The following is a 23,895-nucleotide window of genomic DNA, read 5'->3' on the forward strand; positions in this document are numbered from 1 at the left end:
AAGGAATCTGTTAATCATCTTAGCAGAGTGTTAGCACCCCTGTTCTATGGGGGAGGGAACTGAGGTACGTGGAGATTTAATAATGGGCCCATAATCATATAGTTTGGGGGTGTCAGGCCAAGATGAGAGTCTAGATCCTTTGGCTGTAATCTGGAGTGTCTGCACAGTTCCAGAGCTACTCTCATGTCATGCCTTTTGCTCACCATTCAGTCACTCAACAAATACTTATTGTTTTATATTTATCATTTATTTTATTTTTAAAAATTTTATTGAAGTATGTTGATTTACAATGTTGTGTTTAGTTTCTGCTGTACAGCAAAGTGACTATTTACACATATCTATATATTCTTTTTCATATTCTTTTCCATTATGGTTTATCACAGGATATTGAATATAGTTCCCTGTGCTATGCAGTAGGACCTTGTTAACAAATACTTATTGATAGCTATTGTGTGTCAGGCACTCTTCTGGGCTCTTTGGCTGCATCAGTGAGCAAAAACAAAGATTGCTGTTCTTCTGGAGCTTACATCTGATCTGGAGTGAGGGCAGGGGCAGAAATAGACAATAAATATAATGAATAACTAAGTTATAAAGTGTGTTTGAAGGTGATAACGTGCTACAGAAAAAAAAAAGTCATTCAAGATTTGAGGATCAGTGGGGCTGAGGGCAGTGGATTACAACTGTAAACAGGGAAGTCAGGGCAGTAGGGATAATAGCAGGGGGGCTTGTGGGACTAAAGGGAAGATGCATGTAAAGTGCCCAGTCCAGAGCCTAGTACATGGGTGGTCATAAGCCCTCATTAGCGGCAACTGTTATCATGGTACAAGTCCTGTCTCCTAAGAGCCCCCAAGAAATACTGTGCCTAAAATGAACAAGCAGCTTAGTTACAGACAGGTTAGACCTCAGGGTCAGGGGCCTGTCTGGCCCAGAGCATGGTGCCACAAACTGCCCCAGCTGGGTGTAGAGACCCCGTATCTGCTTTGTGTGTTGTGTCCACGGCCAAACCAGCTGGGCAGGTCCTGCTGAGGACTACCAAGCACCATCTCTGCTGTATTTGATCAGAATGGAATCTGGAATTCCAGAGTAGAATAGAAAATGTGAAAGAAGGGGCAATGTAAGGCCAGGGCTCCCCCATACTTCTGAGATCCCCAGGGCTCAGTTCTGTCCAATTTTTCCTTATTTTAAATAGCACTACAATGAAGCTTTATGTGTATCTCTGATTATTTCCTTTGAAGAGATTCCCAGAAGTGGGTTTACTAGGGTAAAGAGTATAAGTTTCTTTAAGATTCTTGATCGGGGAGGGATTTTTTTTTTTTTTTTTTTTTTTTGCGGTACAAGGGCCTCTCACTGTTGTGGCCTCTCCCGTTGCGGAGCACAGGCTCCGGACGCGCAGGCTCAGCGGCCATGGCTCACGGGCCCAGCCGCTCCGCGGCATGTGGGATCCTCCCGGACCGGGGCACGAACCCGTGTCCCCTGCATTGGCAGGCGGACTCTCAACCACTGCTCCACCAGGGAAGCCCGGGGAGGGATATTTCTAAGAGAAAACAGACATTTCTAAGTATTTTTTATTTCTTCACTTTTTACTACAATAAATTTAAATTTTTTTTTTTTAAATAAATTTATTTATTTATTTTTGGCTGCATTGGGTCTTTGTTGCTGCGCGCGGGCTTCTCATTGCGGTGGCTTCTCTTGTGGAGCACAGGCTCTAGGCGCGTGGGCTTCTTGTGGCATGCAGGCTCAGTAGTTGTGGCGCACAGGCTTAGTTGCTCTGCGGCATGTGGGATCTTCGCGGACCAGGGCTCGAACCTGTGTCCCCTGCACTGGCAGGCAGATTCTCAACCACTGTGCCGCCAGGGAAACCCCTTCATTTTTTTAAAAAAAATGCATATACATGTATAGAAAATGAATTTGAAAAGAAATGCAATAAAACGTTACAACTAGTGATCTCTGCTTGGTAGGCTTATGGCAGATTTTAATTTTCTTTTTAATTCTAGCCTGTATTTTCAGCTTTTCTACAATTAACATTTATTACTTTGATAATTATTTTAAAAACTGAGAAGTGCCATTTTGAAGGAAGAGGAGAAAAGGTGGAAAGAAGAACAGATTTCCATGCACACACCAACCATAACATAATGAGGTATTGGAACTGGAAGGAATCTTAGAAGCTAGAAATTGCCTAAATCCAACTTCCTCATTTTACAAATGAGAAGACCGAGGCCCAGAGTGTCGAATGCCCAACTAAGCCATTTGTTCTTAGTCTCTCTGACTGCTTGTTTTAGCAGCTCACTGAGCCCTCATGGCCCCAGGACCTTTGCAGCCTATGCCGTACCCACAATGTTAACAACTGGAGGCCCTGTTTGGGAAGCAGCCCTTGGACTCTCCCGTCAGTCTGGGCCACCCGTTGCCAGTGTCCTTGGCCAGCTGGGCTGGAGAAATGCCCTGGCAGGAAGAAGGCCACTGGAACACTAGACCTCACTGCCACCCAATCACCAATGCTTGTCCCTCGGACAGTTGTAGCCGGCCATCTCTGTCTTCTCAGCTCTGCTGTGGCAGAGGTTACTTCTATGCAGCTAGGCTATTTTTTTGTCAGGTCTGGCTTGTCATGACTTTCAAACCGTCATGAGTTGAAAAAGAAACAGTGTGGTTTAATGGTTCGTGTCAAGCTGGAGTCAGAGACATGTTGCAGTCTTTGCCAGAGTCCCTAGACACTGTCTTCATTTGTTAGGACTGCTAAAACCGAATACGATAGACTGGGTGGCTTAAAAGGTGAACAGTTTATTTCTCACAGTTCTGGAAAGTTCACAGTTCTGGGAAGGCCATGATCAAGGTGCTGGCAGATCCAGTATCTGGTGAGAGCGTTCTTGCTGGTTTGCAGACAGCCGTCTTCATGCTATATCCTTACCAGGCCTGAGAGAGGGCTAGCTCTGCTTCTCTTCTTCTAAGGGCACTACTCCCTTCGTGGGAGCTCCACCCTCATGACTAAATTATCTCCCAAAGGCTCCACCTACAAATACTATCATTTTAGAACTTCAACATATGAATTTTGGGAGGGACACAAACACACAGTTCATAACAGACATCAAGATCCCGCTCTGGAGAAAGCGGGGCCAGCAAGAGTGTACAATGACAAATAATTGTAGAGAGTGGTGGAATACCGGAAATTAGCACATGCGCAAGTGTTTATAGTCTGTCTCCCCCCAACTGCCTCCCTGCCCCACATTCCCCACCTCATACACATCTACGCTCCTTGAGAGCTGTGACTTTGTCTCAGACACCACTGCTTCACCAGAACCTAGCACACAATAGGCCCTCAGTAAACACTTGTTGAACATGGAATGAGCGAACATCATTTTCCTAGAACGTAGAAGACCTGACATGTTCCAAGTGAACAGTATTTCCAGAGTTTAAACATTTTAATTCCAGGGCTTCCCTGGTGGCGCAGTGGTTGAGAGTCCTCCTGCTGATGCAGGGGACACGGGTTCGTGCCCTGGTCTGGGATGCCGCGGAGCGGCTGGGCCCGTGAGCCATGGCCGCTGAGCCTGCGCGTCCGGAGCCTGTGCTCCGCAACGGGAGAGGCCACAACAGTGAGAGGCCCGCATAATGCAAAGAAAAAAAAAAATTTTAATTCCAAAAGAGCAGAATGTTTGAAAAAAAGTAGTTTTTAGCATTAATATTTATTTGCACAACTGCAGTGCAATGCTTTCAAAGAGTTGTCAATGGCAAACACATAAGCATCAGGGAACCACCATGGGCATCTCCAGGGAGACTGTCATCATGTCCACTCCAGCCTGTTGTCTTCCACTCCTCCCTCTTGAACTTGGCCATCCAATTAGCTGACATACATAATCTTATTTGGGGGATATTTCTTAAATTTAGACTACCAGATGATCCTGCTTCTACCCTCTGGGGGACTTCTTAGGGTAAGTCAGAGGTTGGGCATGTTCCTGTAGCATAACTTTTTAAAAAAATTGTGATAAAATACACATAACATAAAATGTACCATCCTAATCATTTTTAAGTGTACAGTTCGGGCATTAAGGACATTCACATTGTTGTGCTAGTGTCGCCACCATCCATCAAGAGAATTATTTTCATCTTACAAAACTGAAACCCTGTACTCAGGTGCCCAGCCGCCGGCAACCACTGTTCTACTTTCTCTTTTCCTAAACTTGACTACTCTGCGCACCTCATATACGCAGAATCAGACAGCATTTGTTCGTTTGTTACTGGCTTATTTCACCTGGCATATTTTCAGCTTTGTGACTGCTGTGGATTTTGGCTGGGGAGGGGCACCAACGCCAGCCCTAGGTAGAGCTGAGAAGCAAGGAGGGGCTTATCCCCAGCTAGCCCACTTTCCAGCCTCATCCTTCCCTGAGTTCCCACCGACTTCAGGTCCCTACTCATGGCGAAGTGGCCTCACCCCCTCATCCCATTTCCTGCTTACCTGGAGAGAGCCTCTGATTTGCTTTGTGTGGGCCGTGTGTCCATGCCTTGGCAGAGGACAGATGGCCACCTCATCTGACAATCCCGCCTAGATGGAATAGAATAAGGAGGGGATGTATCCTCCAAAGAGGCTCTGCTGCATGGGAGGGAGCTGTGGATAGTGGGCAGGCAAGAACCACAGGCGTCCCTGACGGGGAGGTCCTCCAACCAGGTTTAAGTGCCTTTCAGCCTTCCCATTCCACATGGCGCCAGGCTTGACTGTTTCCCCTTTGGGCCCTGTTCACAAAGGTTTTGATGCCTTGGCTTTTGTTGCAAAGTTTTCAGCAGCTTGAGTGCCAGTGCCGGGCCCCAGACACACTTTCACTGAGTGTGACTGTAGCCCACACAGGCTGCCCTCAAACACCAGCAGCCTGGAACACAGGCTACGGACTCAGATTGCCTGGGTTTGGTCCTAGCTTGGCAATCTCCAGGCTATGTGGCCTTGAGCAGGTAACTGCACCTCTTGACGCCTCAGTTTTCCCATCAGTAAAATGGCAAAATAATAATACCTACTCCACTAAGGTGTTTTGAAGATTGAAAAACCTACTGCACTAAGTGCTTGACCTGTATCATCTTATTTATGATCACAACCGACCTACCACCCATGGGAAAAAGGCACCCCCTTTCTGGGCACACTGCCTAGCATGAAGAACTTGAGCTAGATTTCAACTTTACTCACACTCTGAGTTGGGCAGCCTTCTGGAGAGCCTATATACACTGTACACAGCAGCCTTGCCATGAGGCAGGTACTTGTGTGTCCCCATTTTCCAGATGAGGCAGCTGTGGCTGAGAGAAGTTGAGCCCCATGTGGTGATGGGATGTGGAATCTCTTCTAGCTCGCCTATTTACTTAGTGCACGTGCCAAAGAAGCTAAGCACCACCTGTGCCGTGGACCACACCCCTTTGGCACCAGCTCATCAGCTTACACCTTGTGCATCTTCCACAGTAGATAGTGACCACATGCCTCTCTAGCACTTAATCTGTAGACCGGTGATACCAGTCTCTAGTCTCTAATCTATTACTTTGACAATCATTTAAAAAACTAAGACATGTTATTTGAAAGAAGGGGGAAAGGTGGAAAGAAGCACACATTTGCATCCAGGCACCATCCTGGCTTGGTGATTATTTTTTCATTTCAGCAGTCCACTCATTACCCAGACAGCAAGGACCCCAAACATTGTGGGTCCGAGTGAATCCTTCTTCTGGAGCTGAAAGATCAGCATTACCAATATTTGGCAAAGCAGATTCCAGCTTTGGGGGTTTTCCCTCTAATTTCTTGTGTTCCCTGGGAGCATTACATGTGGCTGGGTGATTTAGGGGAGGGCAGATAAACTAAGATGCCCACCCCTCGTTTTCAAACCCTTCCCTTCTTTCCCCGATGAACAGGCAGCAGCCACTGCTTCCTGTGCCCCATTTAAAACTGTGATTTGTGTCATATCTTTGTGAATGGGGAGAACAAGGAATTGTATGCGGGACATACGAATTAAATCTATTCGTGTGTCTCCTTTTTGAATCTGTATATTATGCAGTCCGTATGCTCTCAAAGACAGATCACTGGTTAAACTGAGGTACTGTGGGGTAATTGATTTGTTCACAGAACTCTGAATATAATTGAGGAGCGCTGCCAGTTATGTCTCGGATTTAACTGTCTGTCTAAGCCTATGTCTTGGATGGTGAGATCGCAAAGTATAGTTCAGATTTGAAACAGCTGCAGCAGAGCCAGCAACATTGGGTGGTGTAAATATCCCCAAGTGACATGAAGTAAAGTAGCACATATTGAAAGGGAAACTTTCTTAGGTTTGGAACCAGCATTTTCCCGGCAAACCTCCCACCAGAGCGGGACCCAGGGGATACCAAATGAAAGACGATGCCAAGAGAAGCAGGCTTGGCCCGTGTGTCTCCGAGAGGCCAAATGCAGTCAGAGTGACTGAAATGATCTGCTTGAACAGATTAGATGTTTTAACACCAATTCTCAGGCCTCAGAAGCAAGCCTGGCTGCTGGCAGACAACCAGCACTGCCTTGCTTAATTTGTAGATTTGGCTGTTAAATTTCTCCCAGTGTGAGTTTGTGTTTGATGGGACTTATGAGGGTGGAAGATTCCTGGTAGCAAAGACTGAGTTCTAGCTCAGTGACTTACCAGCTGTGTGACCTTGGACAAGCCATTTCACCCCATGGAGAGTGTTTACTCATCTGTGCAATGGAGGAAACGCCCCCTGCTCTGCTTGCCTTCTGGGGAGTTTAAAGATCAAATAAGATGGTGTTTAGGAATGTAAAAGCACCGTGCAAATGACAGGCATAATTACGTTCGCGGGCAGAACACTGAATCCGTTCTGCCTGATTCACTCAATTCTCCATTTAATTTACACACTGTGGATTTTACCGCCTCTTTCTTGCAGCAAAACCCTTTGGAGAGTATCATTTTTAGACCTGAATTGATATATGTGTAGTTGCCTTATTTATCCTCTGAGTCCTCTGGGATGAAGAAAAGAATGGAATTGAGAAGAAAAGTAGATCCGGAGTGATGGTAGTTCAAGGGCACAAAGAATTCCCACCCAGATGTTCTTTCTTTCCTAGATGCCACTGACATCTAATCTAAAGCCAAAGCTTCTCATCAAAAGTTAGGCTCGCGGGCTTCCCTGGTGGCTCAGTGGTTGAGAGTCCTCCTGCCGATGCAGGGTACACGGGTTCGTGCCCCGGTCCGGGAAGATCCCACATGCCGCGCAGCGGCTGGGCCCGTGAGCCATGGCCGCTGAGCCTGCGCGTCTAGAGCCTGTGCTCCGCAACGGGAGAGGCCACAACAGTGAGAGGCCCGCGTACCGCAAAAAAAAAATTAGGCTCACAATTCCCCCAACTCCTCCTCCTACTCCGCATCTGCTCCCTCTGGATGAAAGTGCCCAGTTTATGCGTTGCTGTCCTGAGCCACACTGGACACAACATCTAGTACCTCTAAGTGCTGGGCAGACAATATATATTTGGTAAATATTTATAATAGAAGACAATAAAAATGGAGCTCTAAAATTGTTCTCTCATCACCCTAGGTTTCTCAAACTACAAATTAAGAAACATGTTTACTGTATTTCCACAAGTCTGAAATAACACTGCTTCTAAGACCAAAAGAAAGCCTATGCTTAGTAGATGGGCCTGGAGTGAATAGCATAAGGTACAGGGAACCCCTAGTGTGTCTAAGGTTCTATGTAAGCCGCGAGAAGCCAAGCTAGCACAGGAGAAATTGAACTGTTTTTTATGTACCAAAAAGAAAGGAAAAACTCCATCAGTTAAAACATGACATGATGCTTCCTTAATTGTGTCAGTTATAAGCCACAACTTGATTTCACAGATGTTAAAATGTGAAAGAAATATGGATCTTAGAAGAGATGAAAGCAGTCTATTTAACCCCTCCGAAAAATAAAGATTTTTTTTTGTGGTTCTGATACATTCATTCTTAGCTTAGCCAACTTCAAACTGTCTCAGTTTGAGACAGTTTTAGCCCCATTAATTCTATTTTTCTTATGGATACAGTAATACAAAGTACTTTAGGGCTTGAATATAGTTTTTGGTAAGTGAGGATTGTAAAATGCTTATCAGAGCCAAATTCACATTAATTCTATGGACTGTTGTTTATTATGAGATTTAAAAGAGTAAGACATGTTGAAGAGTATTTGGCACGTTTATTGTGCTTTCTTTTTCCCAAGTAGTGCTTTCTGTGATTTTTGTTGTGGCTCTTGCTGTTTTCTTTAATGCTTGATTTGGCAGTTTTGTTGTTGTTATTCAGTTTATTCTTAGTTCAGGTAAACCAATTGAACTGTGAGTTTTCATTGCACAGAGAAATTAGGCATGAATAGGCTCATGTGATGAGAACCCATCACCTGTCTGGGCTAAATGTGACATTTTCATAAAATTCGAGGTGGGAATTCATAGTTTTTCTGGGCAGGAGAGAGCATGAAGAATGCAAGGAAATCAGGGAAATAGAAATACAGATTTTGTGACAATCCTTTGTAAATTTTTCATGGACCAGTCCCTGCTCATAAATTCTGCAGTTTGGGACAAGAAAAATTCCACCTGTCTGTAGCCTGTTCTTTAGTTACTTTCTCACATTTCTCTGGCCTATCAGGACATTTAAACACAACTGCAAAGAGAGTCATTAAAAAAAACGGGGGGGGGTTTCTAGGGACTAGACCACGGCCGGTGGAGAGGAATGATCCAATAACCGTAACTCCTGTACGTGCTTGATAACAATCATTTGGTTCCATGATGCCTTGTTCCCTGCCGGGGTCCCAGGGCCTGTTACTGGGATGATGAGTGTCAGCCGTCGTGCTGGACAGGAAGTGGGTAGGAAGCTGTTAATGTTTGACCACTACTAATGCACATTTTGCCCACTCTTCTCTTATCTGCAGTCTGAGTACCACTACGAGTACACTGCGTGTGACAGCTTGGGTTCCAGGTGGAGGGTCGCCGTGCCGCATACCCCGGGCCTGTGCACCAGCCTCCCTGACCCCGTCAAGGGCACCGAGTGCTGTAAGCAGCCCTGCCTCTCAGCTTTGGCCTCTGTCCCAAGCCTCCTGCCATCCAAGTTAGGCACTTCCTGACAGTGTGGCTGCCTTAAGGAATCAGATGTCACCCCACCCCCCTCCCATCCGGTCAGTCCTCATCCCCAAAACCTCTTGAGATTTGGTGCAGAAGTGTTATTTCGTGGATGCAAACTGGGTATCTCAATTTACTTTTGTTTTATTTTCAGATTTAAATCCCATGAGGGTATAAAGTAAAAATAATTCCGGCTGTGTGCCACTTAGATATTTTCTCTGTTTGCATACATTTTCTTTTTTTGGCTGTGCGTTTCTCTCCAACCTACACTCACCAGCCACAGTCACTCATTTAGGAAAGATTGTGATTTGCAGTCGTTCTTGAAAAAGAAGCCAGAGAAGATAACTTTCTGCAGAGACAGACCTTTAAAATGCACTGGGCATTACTTCAGGGAACATGAATCTTCCCTGACTGTGGAGCTGACCGTGCAGCCGGAAACGCAGTGACTTCCCTGCAGCTCCCACCCCACCTCTGGGACTCTGCAGCTACAACTTTTCTACCACTGGCAGCTATTTCCCCTGAGCTGTTCTTTTTAGAAATGCAAAGGGGGGCAGTGGATAACAATAAAAATGAGGAACTCGAATCAAGGAATACTTGCAAATTTGGAAAGGAGATTGAGGGCATTTAAAATCTAAAAATAAGCTTAGCCTAGTGCCTGGTTCAGTAGGTGAGCAAATAAATACTTGTTAAATCCGTGAATGGATATTGCTAAGATCTGAGTAGAACTGAGGTGTGACTAATGGAAACAAATGAGCCATCTTCAGTAAACTTGGCCAGCGTCCTTGAGCACTATGTGCACCTGCTATGTGAACCACAAAGATAAATAAGGCACAGTCTCCGCCTTCAGAAGCGTACAGTCTGGTGGAAGGAAGAGACACCCGTTCATCCATTCATTTTTTTTCAGCAAACCTTTATGTAGCCCCTGCTATGTCTGTGCCAGCCGCTGAGCCACCGTCCCTAGAGGAGCTCAGAGCCTAGTGGGAGGCTATACAACACACAATATGATGTGTTGTATGAAGTGAAAAGAATGGGAGTTATGGATGCTTAGGGATCAGGAACCACTGGGAGAACCACTCGAGCAAAAGCTTGGAGGTGGGAGAACATCAGACACATTCAGAGAAGAGCATGTGGGCTGGGGTGGAGGCAACACAGGGAGGGGATGGATGGGAGTAGGGTGGAGAAAGTTCTGTAGTGGGAGATCAAGCTGGAAAGTTAGGTTGGGGGAAAATTGGGGAAGAATTTGAATGCCAGGCTGAGAACTTAATTCTATAACCAAAAGTGGCGATGGTGCCTGATTATTTTTTAAATAACAGAAATAATAGTACATATGAGTGTTTTAGAAAGATACTTCTGACCACCGAATGAGCAAAGACAAGAAGCAGGGAACCAGTTAGGAGGACATTGCAATGGTTGAACCAACAGGTCATGAGAATCCCAACTAGTATGGTGGCAATGGGACCAGAAAGGAGAAGACAGAGTCCAAAAACTCAAGGGGGAAGTTCAAGGCTGAAGAGCTAGGTGCCATTCAGAGGGGTCAGCATGAGAGACCATGCTCTTCACTGGAGAGCTCTCAGAATGGCTGAGGCTACCCCTTAGACCCCTTAGGAAACGAGACTGACAGGGACAAACCCAAAGTCCTGCAACAAGGCCCTAAATCTTTTTTTTTTTTCTTTCAATATCAGCTTTGGGAATTCCCTGACAGTCCAGTCGTTAGGACTCGGCATTTTCACCGCCGTGACCCAGGTTCAATCCCCCGTCAGGGAATTAAGATCCTTTAAGCCATGTGGTGTGGCCAATAAATAAATAAATAAACAGATAGATAGAATAAATAGAATAAAATAACAGCTTTATTGAGATATAATTTACATCAGAAGATTCACCCCTGTAAGTTATAAAGCTCAGTGGCTTTAGACTATTCACACAGCTGCATAACTATCACCACTATCTAATTGCAGAACATTTTCGTCACCCCCAAAAGAAACATATCCATTAGCAATCTCTCCCCATGCCCCCTCCCCCAAGTCCCTCGTGCCACAGATCTCCATTCTGTCTCTATGGATTTGCCTATTCTGGACGTTCCATGGAAGTGGAATCATCCAAGATGTGCCATGGCTCCAAATCTCAGTGGGGGAAACTCCCAGGTCTCCATCCTCTCTGCTTCTCCCCTTAGGATGCAGACAACCCACCCACTTCTCCTGCGTGGTAGCAGCCTCACCACCCACCCTTGTCCCCACTCTGTGTTCCAGCCTTCTCTTGCAAAGCCGGGGAGTTTCTGGACATGAAGGACCAGTCGTGTAAGCCGTGTGCTGAGGGCCGCTACTCCCTTGGCACAGGCATCCGTTTTGACGAGTGGGATGGGCTGCCCCATGGCTTTGCCAGCATCTCAACCAACATGGAGATCGAGGACAGCACCACAGATTCCACTGAGAACTGCACTTCGTGAGTCGCCCCTCTCCCCACACTACACGCCCACCCCCTTAGCCCCACGGCCCCCTTACCTCCCTGCTCCCCATATTGGGGAAGGCGCTGCAGGGAGCACTCCACAGCCTCCTCTCCTGCTCCTCGGGGTGAGGGGTAGAGCAGGGCCCCACTGGACTGCTGGACATGACATCCACATCAGCCCAACCTTACTGACCTAAGCTTACCAGCGACCGACAGGTATTTGTGACAGGTGAAAAACACGGGGAAATAGAGACAGGTGGATAAGATCAACAAGGGTTAAATGGCCCAGTCCCTTTAAAACAAAATCCAACTGGATTCCACTATGGAATTTTGGATCAGCCAATAAACTTCCTCAACTTGATTGCAACACCATGTGCAAAGCCTTGGGTATCTTCCTGGCTTTGGTGCTAGCTTCTAAAACTGGTCTGAGTTTATGGGTTTGGGAGGTTAAAGTGGGACCAGAGCTTTGGTCAGTGATGGCTGAGATCTTCCAAACCCTTTGAGACCCTGATGACCAGAAAATTCTCCAGCTCAGAAGGAAATCTTTTCAGTAATTGAAAGGCTCAGCCCAGGGTGCTTACAGAACGGGTGAGCTATCCTTATCAAATCTCTGGATATTTAATTCCTGGGATGGGAGTATCCTATCCCTGGAATTAAATGACGTGCCTTCTATAGTTCAGGCACTATTCTGGATGCTTTACATATATTATTTTCTCTAATCCTCACAAGAACCCTTGCGACAGTGAAATAGGTATTATTGTTCCCATTACACTGATGAGGAACTGGAGGTTCAGTGACTTGTCCTTCGTTACCTAGCTTACAACTGGGGAGACTGGAATTCACACCCGGTCCAAGCTTTCCACTGCCCCATGCTGCCACCTTCAAATAACATTTAGTGCATGCAAGGCAATATCCAGTCCTAGAGAGGAAAAGTAGGGGGATGCATAGATGTAAAAGACAATCGTCCACTGCTCTCTGTTAAATATTGACAAAGAATACAGGAGAAAACTACATGAAAGTTTCTCTTATACCCAAGCAATCAAAAGGATAAAAAAGGATTAATTGTATTGCACCTGGATTTCTAAAGGTGGGAGCAATGTCTCCCATTCCTATACTTAAGTCTCCTAGAAGCACCATTGTCTGAGCCAGGCAGGAGGCCTCTAACAGCCCAATTTTAATGTTATTTTAGAGTTCAGTATTATGAGTCAAAATCATTAGCATGACAACGTTGGCAGCAGAGATAAAGCTGGAGAGGATTCAAGCTGGAAGGAGAGGGAATGTGTGGGTTAAGACAAGCAACCCCCATTTTAGTCCTAACAGAGAATGTGACTGACCCTGGACAAGGAGCAGGCCTCACTCAGTCGGTCAGTCGCCACGCGCATGAAAGCTGGGTTTTCTCCCTGTCTGGGGAAGCAGTGAAAGTCCAGAGATCATTCTGTCTCAGCGAGGCCAGATGTAGGTCTGTTCAAAATGACTTGTGTTTCCACAGCACAGACTGCTTCAGGGCCTGGATTTTAAGGCATCCCATGACATTCCTGGGCGGGGGGGAAAAAGGAGAAATGGAGAGGAAATGGCCACCTAAAGAGGGTTTGTGATTTCCCCACCGTGCCCCAGAAAGGCAATAACAGCTGCTATCAGGTCACCAAGTGTCTGGCTTTCCTTCTCGACTGTGTATTTACCTGAATCCAAGCCCACTGCCCCCAAACTAACCCCCGCCAGTGGTGCCTGGTCTCCGCTTCCACCCCCAGCTTCCTGCAGGCCACCGTCCACTCAGCAGCCAGACTGATCTTCTTAAACACAAGCCCAATCACAGTACTTTGCTGCTCAAAACTCTGGATTCTGTGGATTCCCACTGGAATAAAATCCAATACGCTGTCACAGCCTGCAGGGCCTCTGCCCCCTGCCCCTTCTTCCAGCCTCTCTCCAGTGCCTCTCCTCCTGCTAATAGAGCTCCAGCCACGTTGGCCACCATGCTCCCACCCTCCCGGCTCCTTTAACACGCTCTTCTCCAACTCTTCCCCCAGCTGACTCCTGCTTCACCCTCGGGTGTCTGCCTAAAAGTGACCCCACAGGTCCCTGTTACACACACATACATCATCTTGTATTTCTCCTTATGGCACTTACCATAGTTATTACTATGTTATTAACTGCGTGATAAGTTTCTGTCTCCTCCACTAGAAATAGAATGCAAGCTCCAAGAGGGAGGGGGTCAGGGCTGTCTTGTGCTTTGCTGTGTCTCCAGTATCTAACACCTGGCACAAAGCAGACATAAAATCAATAATTGGAAACAAAACAGGCCAACTGAATGGAGTTTCCATGGCAGGATCCTGAGCCTTCAGGGGCTCATCCTTGGTTCCTGCCTAAATGTCCCAAGACTAAGGTGATGGAAACAGTCCTCAGATCCAAAACGGGGATAAGCAAAAAGGAATAAGAGTGAAAAGGGAGTCGTGGAAAGGATGCTGTATGTTCACGGAGGAGAAAGAACAGAACACCAAATACTGTGAAGGTGAAACAAGAATGAGAGAAAGCATTAAAAAGGGTCTCGAACTTTGGAGGCTTCTAAGTTTTCCTGTACCGTTTCTTCATTCTAACCTGAATTTATAAACAGTGCTACCCAGTGTGAGCTTGGCAGTGTGTCTGGGTGGCCACCATGTGAGAATTTCTCTTTGAAAACTTGCCTCCCTTTTCCCCAGGGCCATGGCAAAACAAAACAGGTACAAGCAGATCACAGCTAAATGACAGAGGGCAGGTTCACAATCTCTTCCATGCCTTGGTGTCCTCATTCTAAGAACCAGTGATCAAAATAGTACTCTTCTTAGAGGCTGTGGTAAGGATGAAATGAAATGATACTTGTAAAGATTTGGAGCAATGCCTGGCACTAGAAATCAATCAAGGCATGTTATTATTGAACGTGAAACGATCTTCACCAGGGACAGCTCTGACAAAAGTCAGAACTGTGATGCATTTTGCAAATGAAATCCCCTTATGGCATCCTTTTAATTATTCATCCACCTTCAGGAGTTATTTATAGCTGATGCTGTGGAGCACATCAGCTTTGAGTGCTGTCTTTTAACAAGGAGAAATCAGTACTGTTAGGTTAGCTGGGTATCTTGGATGAGCTCAGCTTAGGTATTTTGGGATGCTTCCATTTGAGAATAACACTAACTGTTGAAGAGCTGGAAGTACCATGTTATTCTAACAAACACAGGGGGAAAACAGTGGACTAATCTGAGGTCCCCTGAACTGACCATTATTAATCACTGGAGACCTGGGCTGGTCTCAGGCACAGCAGTGAAATAGTGGGATTGTCTTTGATCACCCATTTCCCACATTCATCTGTTTAATGCCCTGAGTCCCTCTTATGTGCCAGGTCCAGAGCTTAGTGCTAGGGACACAGAAGTGAGCAAGTTAAGTTTGGTCTCTGCCCTCACAGCATCGACAAGCCAGGCAGGAAGACGACAAGCAATTCAAGAAGAATTAAAGTATGACCAGAAGAGGAAACCAAACTGCAAATAAACTAAGAAAAGATGCTCGACCTCACTAACAGTTAAGGAAATGAGATTTAAAGCCCACTGAGACACTCTGTCCTACCCTATCATATTGGCAACAATTTTAACGTCTGACCATTCCAGATGTGGGGAGGATGTGGAGCGAGAGGAGCTGTCTTTCGCCGCGGGTGGGTGTAGTTGACGGCAGCCACTCTGGAGCACAACGTGGCCATAGCTGATAAAGCTGGAGGTTCACATACCCTGTGACCCAGCAGTTCTACCCCCAGGATTTCCACCCAAATATGCGTAGAAGACGATGTGTGAGAATGTTCCTAACAAGAGTGCGCACAATAGCAAAAAATTGGAAACAATCTAGATGTCCGTCAACAAATAATGCATAAATAAATATGGGCGAACCATAGAAAGCAATCTTATATACTGGTAAAAGTGAAAGAAGAGCTTTTATTCATGTGTGAATATGGATATGGATGAATCCCACAATCATTATACGTGTTGAGGGAAAAAAAAAAGCAAGTTTCAGATTCCATGAGCACATAAGATATAAAAACATGCAAAATGCTATCATACAGTATATTGTTTAGAAATACATACGTAATTAGTAAAGGGCAGAGAACCACATGGGGACGTCCAGCACCAAATTCAGGAAAGTGGTTACTTGACGGTGGGGAAAGGTGTGTATGATGCGGAGGGGGCTGAGATTAGCCAGGGGTACACCAAGACTTCTGCTGTGTTGCATTTCTTAAGCGGGGTGGCGGGTCTTAAATATTTCATAACGTGTTTAAATGAAATACAGGAGGATTGTGATTATGAGAAAGGGAACAGTGAGAGCTGAGGGCACACGTAGCAGAGGCAGGTAAAGGAGTCAAGGAGGACTTCTCAGATTAGGTGACGTTTGCTCTAAGACACAAGTAGGAATTAAATAGATGGAGGGAGGAGGAAGTTTGTTCCAGGAAGAGAGAACAGTGTGTGGGAAGACCCAGAGGTGAGAGAAAGTTTGGCAGAATTGAAAGAAATGCTGTAGGGCTGGAGCATAGCGAGTGGGTGAGGAGCTCGTACCCCATCCTAAGGGCAACAGGGAGTCAGAGTTTCAAGCAGGGAAGTGACAGGGTCAGATTTTTGTTCTGGAGGTTCTCTCCAGCCACACTGTGTAGAAGGGATTGGAGGAAGCAGGACTGGATGCAGGGAGGCGAGTTGGGGCTGATTCAGAGCTGAGAGACATGCGGGGAGGAGAAGGAAGAGCCCTTGGGTAGAGTAGACACAGTAGAGGTATTTAGAAAACAAAATCAACATGCCTTCTCCCTTCCCCCTTCCCATAAAAACCAGTTCCTAGTAGCATCTAAAAGTGGCATTTCAAAACGAAAACAAAAAAGTGGGTGGATTAGACTGGATGGACTTCTGAGTTCTGAAGAATAGCTTTATCTACTAATTTTCTTTGACAGCTTCGAGTTTGGCAAACCTGGGTTTGAATCTCAGCCCTGTCACTTGCTGGCTGTGTTATACTGGGCAAGGCACTCAACAAGCCTCTGTTTTATCATCCATTAAATTGGGACAAAATTGCATTTCCTCTTACTGATAGAAAGAAATCATGAATGTAAAATATGTAGTTCATCATCTGGGAGATAGTAAGCAACCAATAAATATTATCTACCTCCCCCCTATCCACAACTTTACCTGCTGTCTATCTTCTGGGTAGTTCTGCATAATGTGGAGGTACACCTACCTGTCATCCTCTTGGCTGTACCTCCAGGCTCCTTGACTTGGAGGTCATTCTTCACTGAGCATTTTCAGGTGTAAGCGTCCACTTGTGAATCACAAGTCTAGAATTCTGCAGAGACCTAGCAGGACATGAGACCTGCATATCACACAAGCCCTGGTGGGCTGGGCTCCTGACGGTGAACTTGGCTCCTGTTCCCTCACAGGTCCAAGTGGGTTCCTCTGGGTGACTATATCTCCTCCAACACGGATGAGTGCACGGCCACGCTGATGTATGCCGTGAACCTGAAGCAGTCTGGCACTGTTAACTTTGAATACTACTACCCAGACTCCAGCATCATCTTCGAGTTTTTTGTAAGCCCCTGGCTGAGGGGGAAGGTGGGAGGTAAAGACCCTCCGAGGTTCAGATTCATTTACAGGAATCACACGCATAGTCCTGCTTGGGAAGTTTTCACAGTTGTTTTCCCTCTGGAGAGAACTGTGGTCAAAGTGAGCTGAGGCTTCAAGAGGCAAAGAGAAAGGCAGAAGTCAAAGGACCCTGGGGGGAAGAGTAGATAGAGTCTGGGAGATTCCTAGGTGTTCTGCCCTGTTCAGACATGAAAACAGCACGTAACAGCTCTGAGTTACGCATAATTTCTTTAGTGTCAATGTACTGACATTTTGTGTGTGTAACTAGCTCCTGCCAACCTTCAAATCTCATGACTTCTGAGCTCAGTCCTTCTCCCATAAGAAGGGCCCTCTGGAGGGCTGGGGCATCGTGGGGTAAACAACTCGTTTCCTTAGAAAGCTGAGAGACTCTGATCTCAAATTCCTACTGCCTCAGGTTCAGAATGACCAGTGCCAGCCCAATGCAGATGACTCAAGGTGGATGAAAACCACAGAGAAAGGATGGGAATTCCACAGTGTGAGTATCAGAGCAGCCTTTTCCCTGGAGATTCCAGAAAAGGGACCAAGGGCCTTTTCCAAAGAGTGCTTCCTCCCCGTCTGGGCCTCCACTGTTCTCTCCCTAGAAGGCAGTTGTCTGACAACATGAGGATGCTATAGTTTCTGTCCTCTTGAGCTGACATAATATAGCACGCCTAGAGCCCCTGCTCTGCAACAAGAGAAGCCACCGCAGTGAGAAGCCTGCGCACCGCAACGAAGAGTAGCCCCCGCTCCCCGCAACTAGAGAAAGCCTGTGCACAGCAACGAAGACCCGATGCAGCCAAAAATAGATAAATAAATAAATAAATTTATAAAAACAAAAAAAGAAGGAGAGAGGAGCTGAGCCAAGCTGGGAGGAAGGGCAACGCTGAGGAAGTTGAGGGAGAGGGGTAGAATAGGCACTGCTGTGCAGACTGCTAGAGGAGGGATCCCAACAGGAGGCTAATGCAGTGGATTAGCAATACCTACCTGTCTCTGTGACTGAACTAACTCCTCCTGTTTGTGTGTTTTAGGTCGAACTAAATCGAGGCAATAACGTCCTCTACTGGAGAACCACAGCTTTCTCAGTGTGGTCCAAAGTTTCTAAGCCTGTGCTGGTGAGAAACATCGCCATAACAGGTACGGAGAACAGAGAATGGGGTTGGGTCTGGGGTCTGATGCTGACTTCAGCAGGGAGGGTGTGGGTTAGTCTTTAGGGGGCTCAGTCTCTAGGCTCAATTCTTGCTTTCCTATGTTGTTCTTCCTCCCTAGGAGTGGCCTACACTTCAGAATGCTTCCCCTGCAAACCAGGCACATACTCAGACCAGAAAGGCTCCTCTTGCTGCAAACTTTGCCCAGCTAACTCTTATTCCAATAAGGGAGAGACTTCTTGCCACCAGTGTGACCCTGACAAATATTCAGGTGATGTTTCTGAGGACGGGAAGAGTTTGGTGGGGTTGGGGGAACCAACATATACACAGGGACAGACAGGAAGTGGGGCCATCCTTTTGACCAAGCTGAAGACGATTCTTCTTAAGCCCTTGCTTTCTGGGCCCTGGAAGAGCCCAGCTAATCTGCCAATCACCCTTGAAATGAAATCATTCAGTAAGTATTTATCAGGCCTCTACTATCTGCCAGGCCTTTACTCTAGGTGTTGGGAATACATCAGTGAAAAAAATAGACAAGGGTCCCTGTCTTCATGGAATTTACATTCTGGAATGTAGATGGGATACATAATAACTACAATAACTAAATAATAAATATATAGTAAATGATATAGTGTATTAGATAGCAAAAAGTGCAGGGTACCATGGCAAAAAGCAAAAGCAGCTCAGAATTAGAGGAATTAGGAAAGCTATGGAAAGGGGTTGCAATCGTTTTTAAATGAAACCTTAATTAAGATTACAATTATAAATAATATAAACAGTAGATAAAAGAGGTATAAATTTATGCATTTTAATTTATAACAATTATGATCCAAGTTAATTTAGAAGAGCCATGAGGTCGTATTGTCACGCAAAACATTTTGATAGTAAGAAGCTATAATCTTCTATCCACTGAATTCAAAGCATCCATTGAATTCAAAGCGGACCTTGTCAGGAAATCCAGGGTTCCTTGGAACACAGTTGGAAAACCACTGCTCTAAGGGAAAATAAGAGGACAGTGGGAAGCAGCCTATTTCTGCAGTCCCCAGATAATTTCCTAAAACAGCCCAACTTGAGAACCGGGGCCTGGTTATTTGTGAGGATCTCGGGAGCAGCAGGGTTCTGGTATAAGATGGGGAGTGTCCCCAGAGGGCCCTGCACTTAGACAGTCCAATGACTGGCACAGCAAGAAATCCCCAAGACAGGTTCTGAAACAAACAGGTAGGGAGAGAGAAAGAGTCCCCTCCCTTCCCCTGCAAATGCCCATAACTATTCCATTTTTCCTTTTTTACACAGAACTATATACAAACCCAGCTCAAGGCCCTCTCTTAATCAGACACCCCCATCCCTACACAGACACACCCACCCTTCACACAGGCGTCACAGTACGTGTTTGCTCAGCCAAGACCCACCACTGACCTTGTGAGCTGCTTATTTCTATACCATTCCTAAAATAGAAGTTCTATTTATCTACACAGATCTTGCCAAGTGAGTGTAGCTTTCAGCAAGAACAGAGATTTTTAGATCTTGGGGGAAGTTTTTACCTATAAGTCTAAATTCCTGTTTTTCCACTTGAATTTCGTATTCCTCTTCCCTGCTCTATCAATACCGGCCTTTGTTAGTCTTTTTCTCCAGCTCCCTTTCCAGCCCTGCTGTGGTACAGGGTTTAAATGGCAAGGTGGTTCTAGAAGAACTGCCTACAGAGTGTTTTGATCAATGCTATGTAAATTGATTTCTATCCAGAGAGCGGTAATGAAGGTATTAGTTTGGGAGTCTGAATTCTTGGAGTCTATTCTCCTTTTGCCACTGATTTCTCCATCCACCTCTTTAAATGGAAAGTGAGATTTTACTGTAAAGAATATGTTCAGCTTGGGATACAAAGAGTATCACATTTCTTTGGGACTTGATTGTTCCAGAATACAGGGTCAGTGGGAGACTGGGAAAATGCAGAGAGAGTCTGATAAGAGCCTATGATGGAATGTACATAAAGGGAGTGACAGGAGACCCTGTGACCATTTAGTCATTCATTTGTAAATATATTCTGAGTGGTCACTGGGTGCCAGGGCTTGGACTTGATGCTAAGGTTACATCTGGTGCTGCCCTCCAGCTTGTGTCAAAAGTGGAAATGTGGTTATAGAAACACCAAGTGTAATAACTCCACGGTACAGGAGGTGCTAGGATAGGAGTACTGAGTGTTATGTGCAGTGGAAGCAAAAGAGGGAAGTGGTCAGTCCTCTCTGGGGAGGGAGGAAAGGCCGCACTAGCTGTGGTCTTGAAAGATAAGCTATCTTGAAAGATGAGTTGGTGATGTGATGGGGGCAGGATATTCTGGAAGAAGTGTAAGCCAAGGCCAGAAGGCTCAGGGATCCAGGAGTAACTCAGCATTGCTGGAGCTTACTTAGAAAGAGCATCCAAGGCTAAGAGGTGGGCAGGGAACAGGTTACGGTTAAACCCTTCTGTGCCATTGCTACAGAACTGGGATTTGATCCTATCAGCCTTTGAAGCCATTAAAGAATTTAAAACTGGGAATGACATGATCTGGCTTGTGCCTTTGAAAGAGCATTCTGGTTGCCGTTTGGAAAATGGATGAGGAAAAGAAGAGCTGGAGGCAGAAGCTACAGTCAGAAGATTTTGCATCAGGTGCCATTGCCCGTATCCAGGACCTAGACTAACAAGGAGCTGATGTGCATGTGGATGTCAGGGACAAAGGCTTGACTGAAAGCATCTTTCTCACTGAGAGATTAAATTTGATCATTAGGATTAATTCCTTTGTGTTATGTTTAATATTAGGGATTCCTTTCCTAATAGAACAGCACAAGGTTTAAGGGCATGGACTCCAGAACAAAATCACTGAGGCTCATATACTTGCTCCACCACTTCCTAGCTGCGCCACCTTGGGCAAGTCACTTGTCTGTGCCTCAGTTTTCTCATCTCTAGAATGGGAATGACAATAATTGTATCTACCTCATAGCATCATTGTGTGCACTGATTAAAACAGGTAAAGATTTAGAACAGTGTCTGGCATGTAGTAAGCGCTAATTTTATTTATTCATTTACATTAAGGCCTGTCCCAGCAGTCTTCTTGTGGTGTGAAACCACTCTGGGCATAGGTAACAATAATAAGTCACTTGTACAGTACTTTACAGTTTACAAAACATTTTCTCATTACTTGTAGCATAGTACAGGGGTGATTTCCCCATTTACAAATGAATTAGGAGAAGCTCACAGAGGTTAAGGGATTTGCCCAGAGTCTGTGGTGGTGTTGGAGCTGGGCATTGGGTTCATTCGGTACTTAAATCTTCAGGGGAAATGTTTTCCTTGGATAAAAAGGATCAGAGGGCTTCCCTGGTGGCGCAGTGGTTGAGAGTCCGCCTGCTGATGCAGAGGACACGGGTTCGTGCCCCGGTCCAGGAAGATCCCACATGCCGTGGAGCGGCTGGGCCCGTGAGCCATGGCCGCTGAGCCTGCGTTTCCGGAGCCTGTGCTCCACAATGGGAGAGGCCGCAGCAGTGAGAGGCCCGCGTGCCGCAAAAAAAAAAAAAAAGGATCAGAACAAGAAGGTTGTATTTCCAGAGGCAGGAGGAAGGTGCAGAAAGAGCAGGTGGAGCCCCCAAGATAAACTTTATCTTCAAACAGTTTTACCCAGGGCCAGTCCTACAGGAATCACTTTTCATTTTCTCAACAAATATCTAGGCCAATCCTTCAAACATGACTAGTCTCCAGCTTCAACACCTTGATGAAACCTGAGCTGGGAAAGTGAGGTCTGGCTCAGCATTTGCGTTAATCATTTATTAAAACCAGTTCAGAAGTTGTCAGTGTGCAAACAGCTGGACCCTTTTTGCTGAAACCCAGAGCTGGGGTGTCAGGTTGAACAAATATGTGACAAGCAGAGAAAGGTCCTTGTGTGGAATGCACCTTCTAACACGTAACTTGCAATTTGCTAGATCTGGTGTGCAAGGGCCTGGGAGCTGGCTTATTTTCAGCATCTCCCCCCAAATTTCTCCTGGCCAAGTCTGTCAAAACCAGGAGTCCCTGGATCCCTCTATGTTGAAATAGGCCTTTGTTTGTTAACCAAGTAAATGAGCTGAGAAGACGCCAGCTGTTTCTCAGCCAGTAGTTCCATCTTGCCCAGGCTAATTAAGATGGGGACAGAAGAGGCATGGAAATGTGTGATTGAGGGAACTCCCCAGTGCAGGCCAACAAGGCGGTAACTAGGATATTCTCCGATCTAGCAACTCATTTGGTGCCTTGGGAAGAAGAAGGGACCAGTTGAGAAATAAGCCTGGAAGAGAACTGGAAGAGAAAGGAGACTTCTAATCCTTATTAAAAATCCCATGACAGTTACCAAATAAAAATAATTCCCACAAACCCAGGTGATAATAGTTACCAGCACTTAGCAAATTCTTACTTACAATGTGTCAGGTATGTGCTGGCTCCAGTAAGTAGATGTTATTATTCCTGCTCTACAGGTGAGAGCACAAAGGCTCAGAGAGGTTAAGTAACTTGCCAAAAGTGACACAGCTACTAAATGATTAAGCAGGATCCAAACCCAGATCTGTCTGACTTAAAAATCTTCTACCAAACTGCCTGTCAGGTGATAGAGAGAGAAAAGAGATCTCACCATTATCACCTGCTTACCTGCAGGTAACACAGTAGTCATATTAGAAATAGTGGTGACAGTGGTAGTAAGCAGTATTGTACTGGCACTCTGTAAAGCAGTGGTTTTTATTCTGGAGAAAGTAAATCTCCTGGAAATTAAAAAAAAATTATTTGCATGAAGTATGTATATTTTTCAGGATACAGGAAACAGGTCTTATATTCAAATTCTTGAAAGGGTTTGTAATTCAAAAAAGGTGAAATCCATTGCTTTAAAGAGGGATTCATTGAAATAGTTCTTGCTATCCAGGGGTTCATAGGGTTAAAGCAGAACTAACCTAGATATAAGAATATACAGAGGGGCTTCCCTGGTGGCACAGTGGATAAGACTCCACACTCCTAATGCAGAGGGCCTGGGTTTGATCCCTGGTCGGAGAACTAGATCCCACATGCATGCCGCAACTACGAGTTCTCATGCCGCAACTACAAGTTCTCATGCCGCAACTATGAGTTTGCATTCCGCAACTAAGAAGCCCGCGTGCTGCAACTAAGACCTGGCGCAGCCGAAATAAATATTTTTTTTTAAAAAAAGAACATACAGAGAGTAAAGTAAATAAAAATAATAATAACATTTTTCATTAAGTTCAGGTCAAGGCTTAGAGATAGTGCTGTGAGGCCTGGGGGTGGGGAAAGTGGAAAGAGTTGGATTAAACCGTCACCTTATTTGCGTAGGATCATTGTATGGAGAAGGGGAAATACAGAGGTGGAAGGCCTTCATTCTAGGCATGTATTAAGAGACAATTCAGAGACAGAAGTGGAGTAAGAGGATGAAGCACTGTCCTAGCTTTCCTATGTTTTGCTTCAACCCTTCAGGAGTAGAAAAACCACCTGCACAGTCAGGGTTCTGAGGCACCTGGAAGATGGCGCATTCCAGGGAATTGGTGGTAAACCTGCAAGATGCTCTTTCTGACTACCTCCTTCCTTGCTGGTCCTTTGGCCAGTCCACCTCTCCATGCCCTGCTCC

The 23,895-nt window shown here is 45.6% G+C and overlaps 1 protein-coding gene across 3 annotated transcripts in view; it reads left to right on the top strand.

Annotated features, from left to right (window-relative positions):
* ELAPOR1 (endosome-lysosome associated apoptosis and autophagy regulator 1) overlaps positions 1-23,895 on the top strand; it is a 64,606-nt gene that overhangs the window by 24,345 nt on the left and 16,366 nt on the right. For 2 of the 3 annotated variants that reach the window (XM_059078580.2, XM_067041257.1), the window contains exons 2-7: positions 8,878-8,998; positions 11,311-11,503; positions 16,935-17,082; positions 17,552-17,632; positions 18,165-18,270; positions 18,403-18,552. In XM_059078580.2, coding sequence (XP_058934563.1) covers positions 8,878-8,998; positions 11,311-11,503; positions 16,935-17,082; positions 17,552-17,632; positions 18,165-18,270; positions 18,403-18,552 — 799 coding nt within the window. Of the gene's footprint in view, positions 1-8,877; positions 8,999-11,310; positions 11,504-16,934; positions 17,083-17,551; positions 17,633-18,164; positions 18,271-18,402; positions 18,553-23,895 lie in introns of those variants that run through there. The other variant, XM_067041261.1, reaches the window with a different exon arrangement.

The sequence above is a fragment of the Kogia breviceps genome, chromosome 1, assembly GCF_026419965.1.
Source record: "Kogia breviceps isolate mKogBre1 chromosome 1, mKogBre1 haplotype 1, whole genome shotgun sequence".
NCBI classification, from domain to species: domain Eukaryota; kingdom Metazoa; phylum Chordata; class Mammalia; order Artiodactyla; family Physeteridae; genus Kogia; species Kogia breviceps.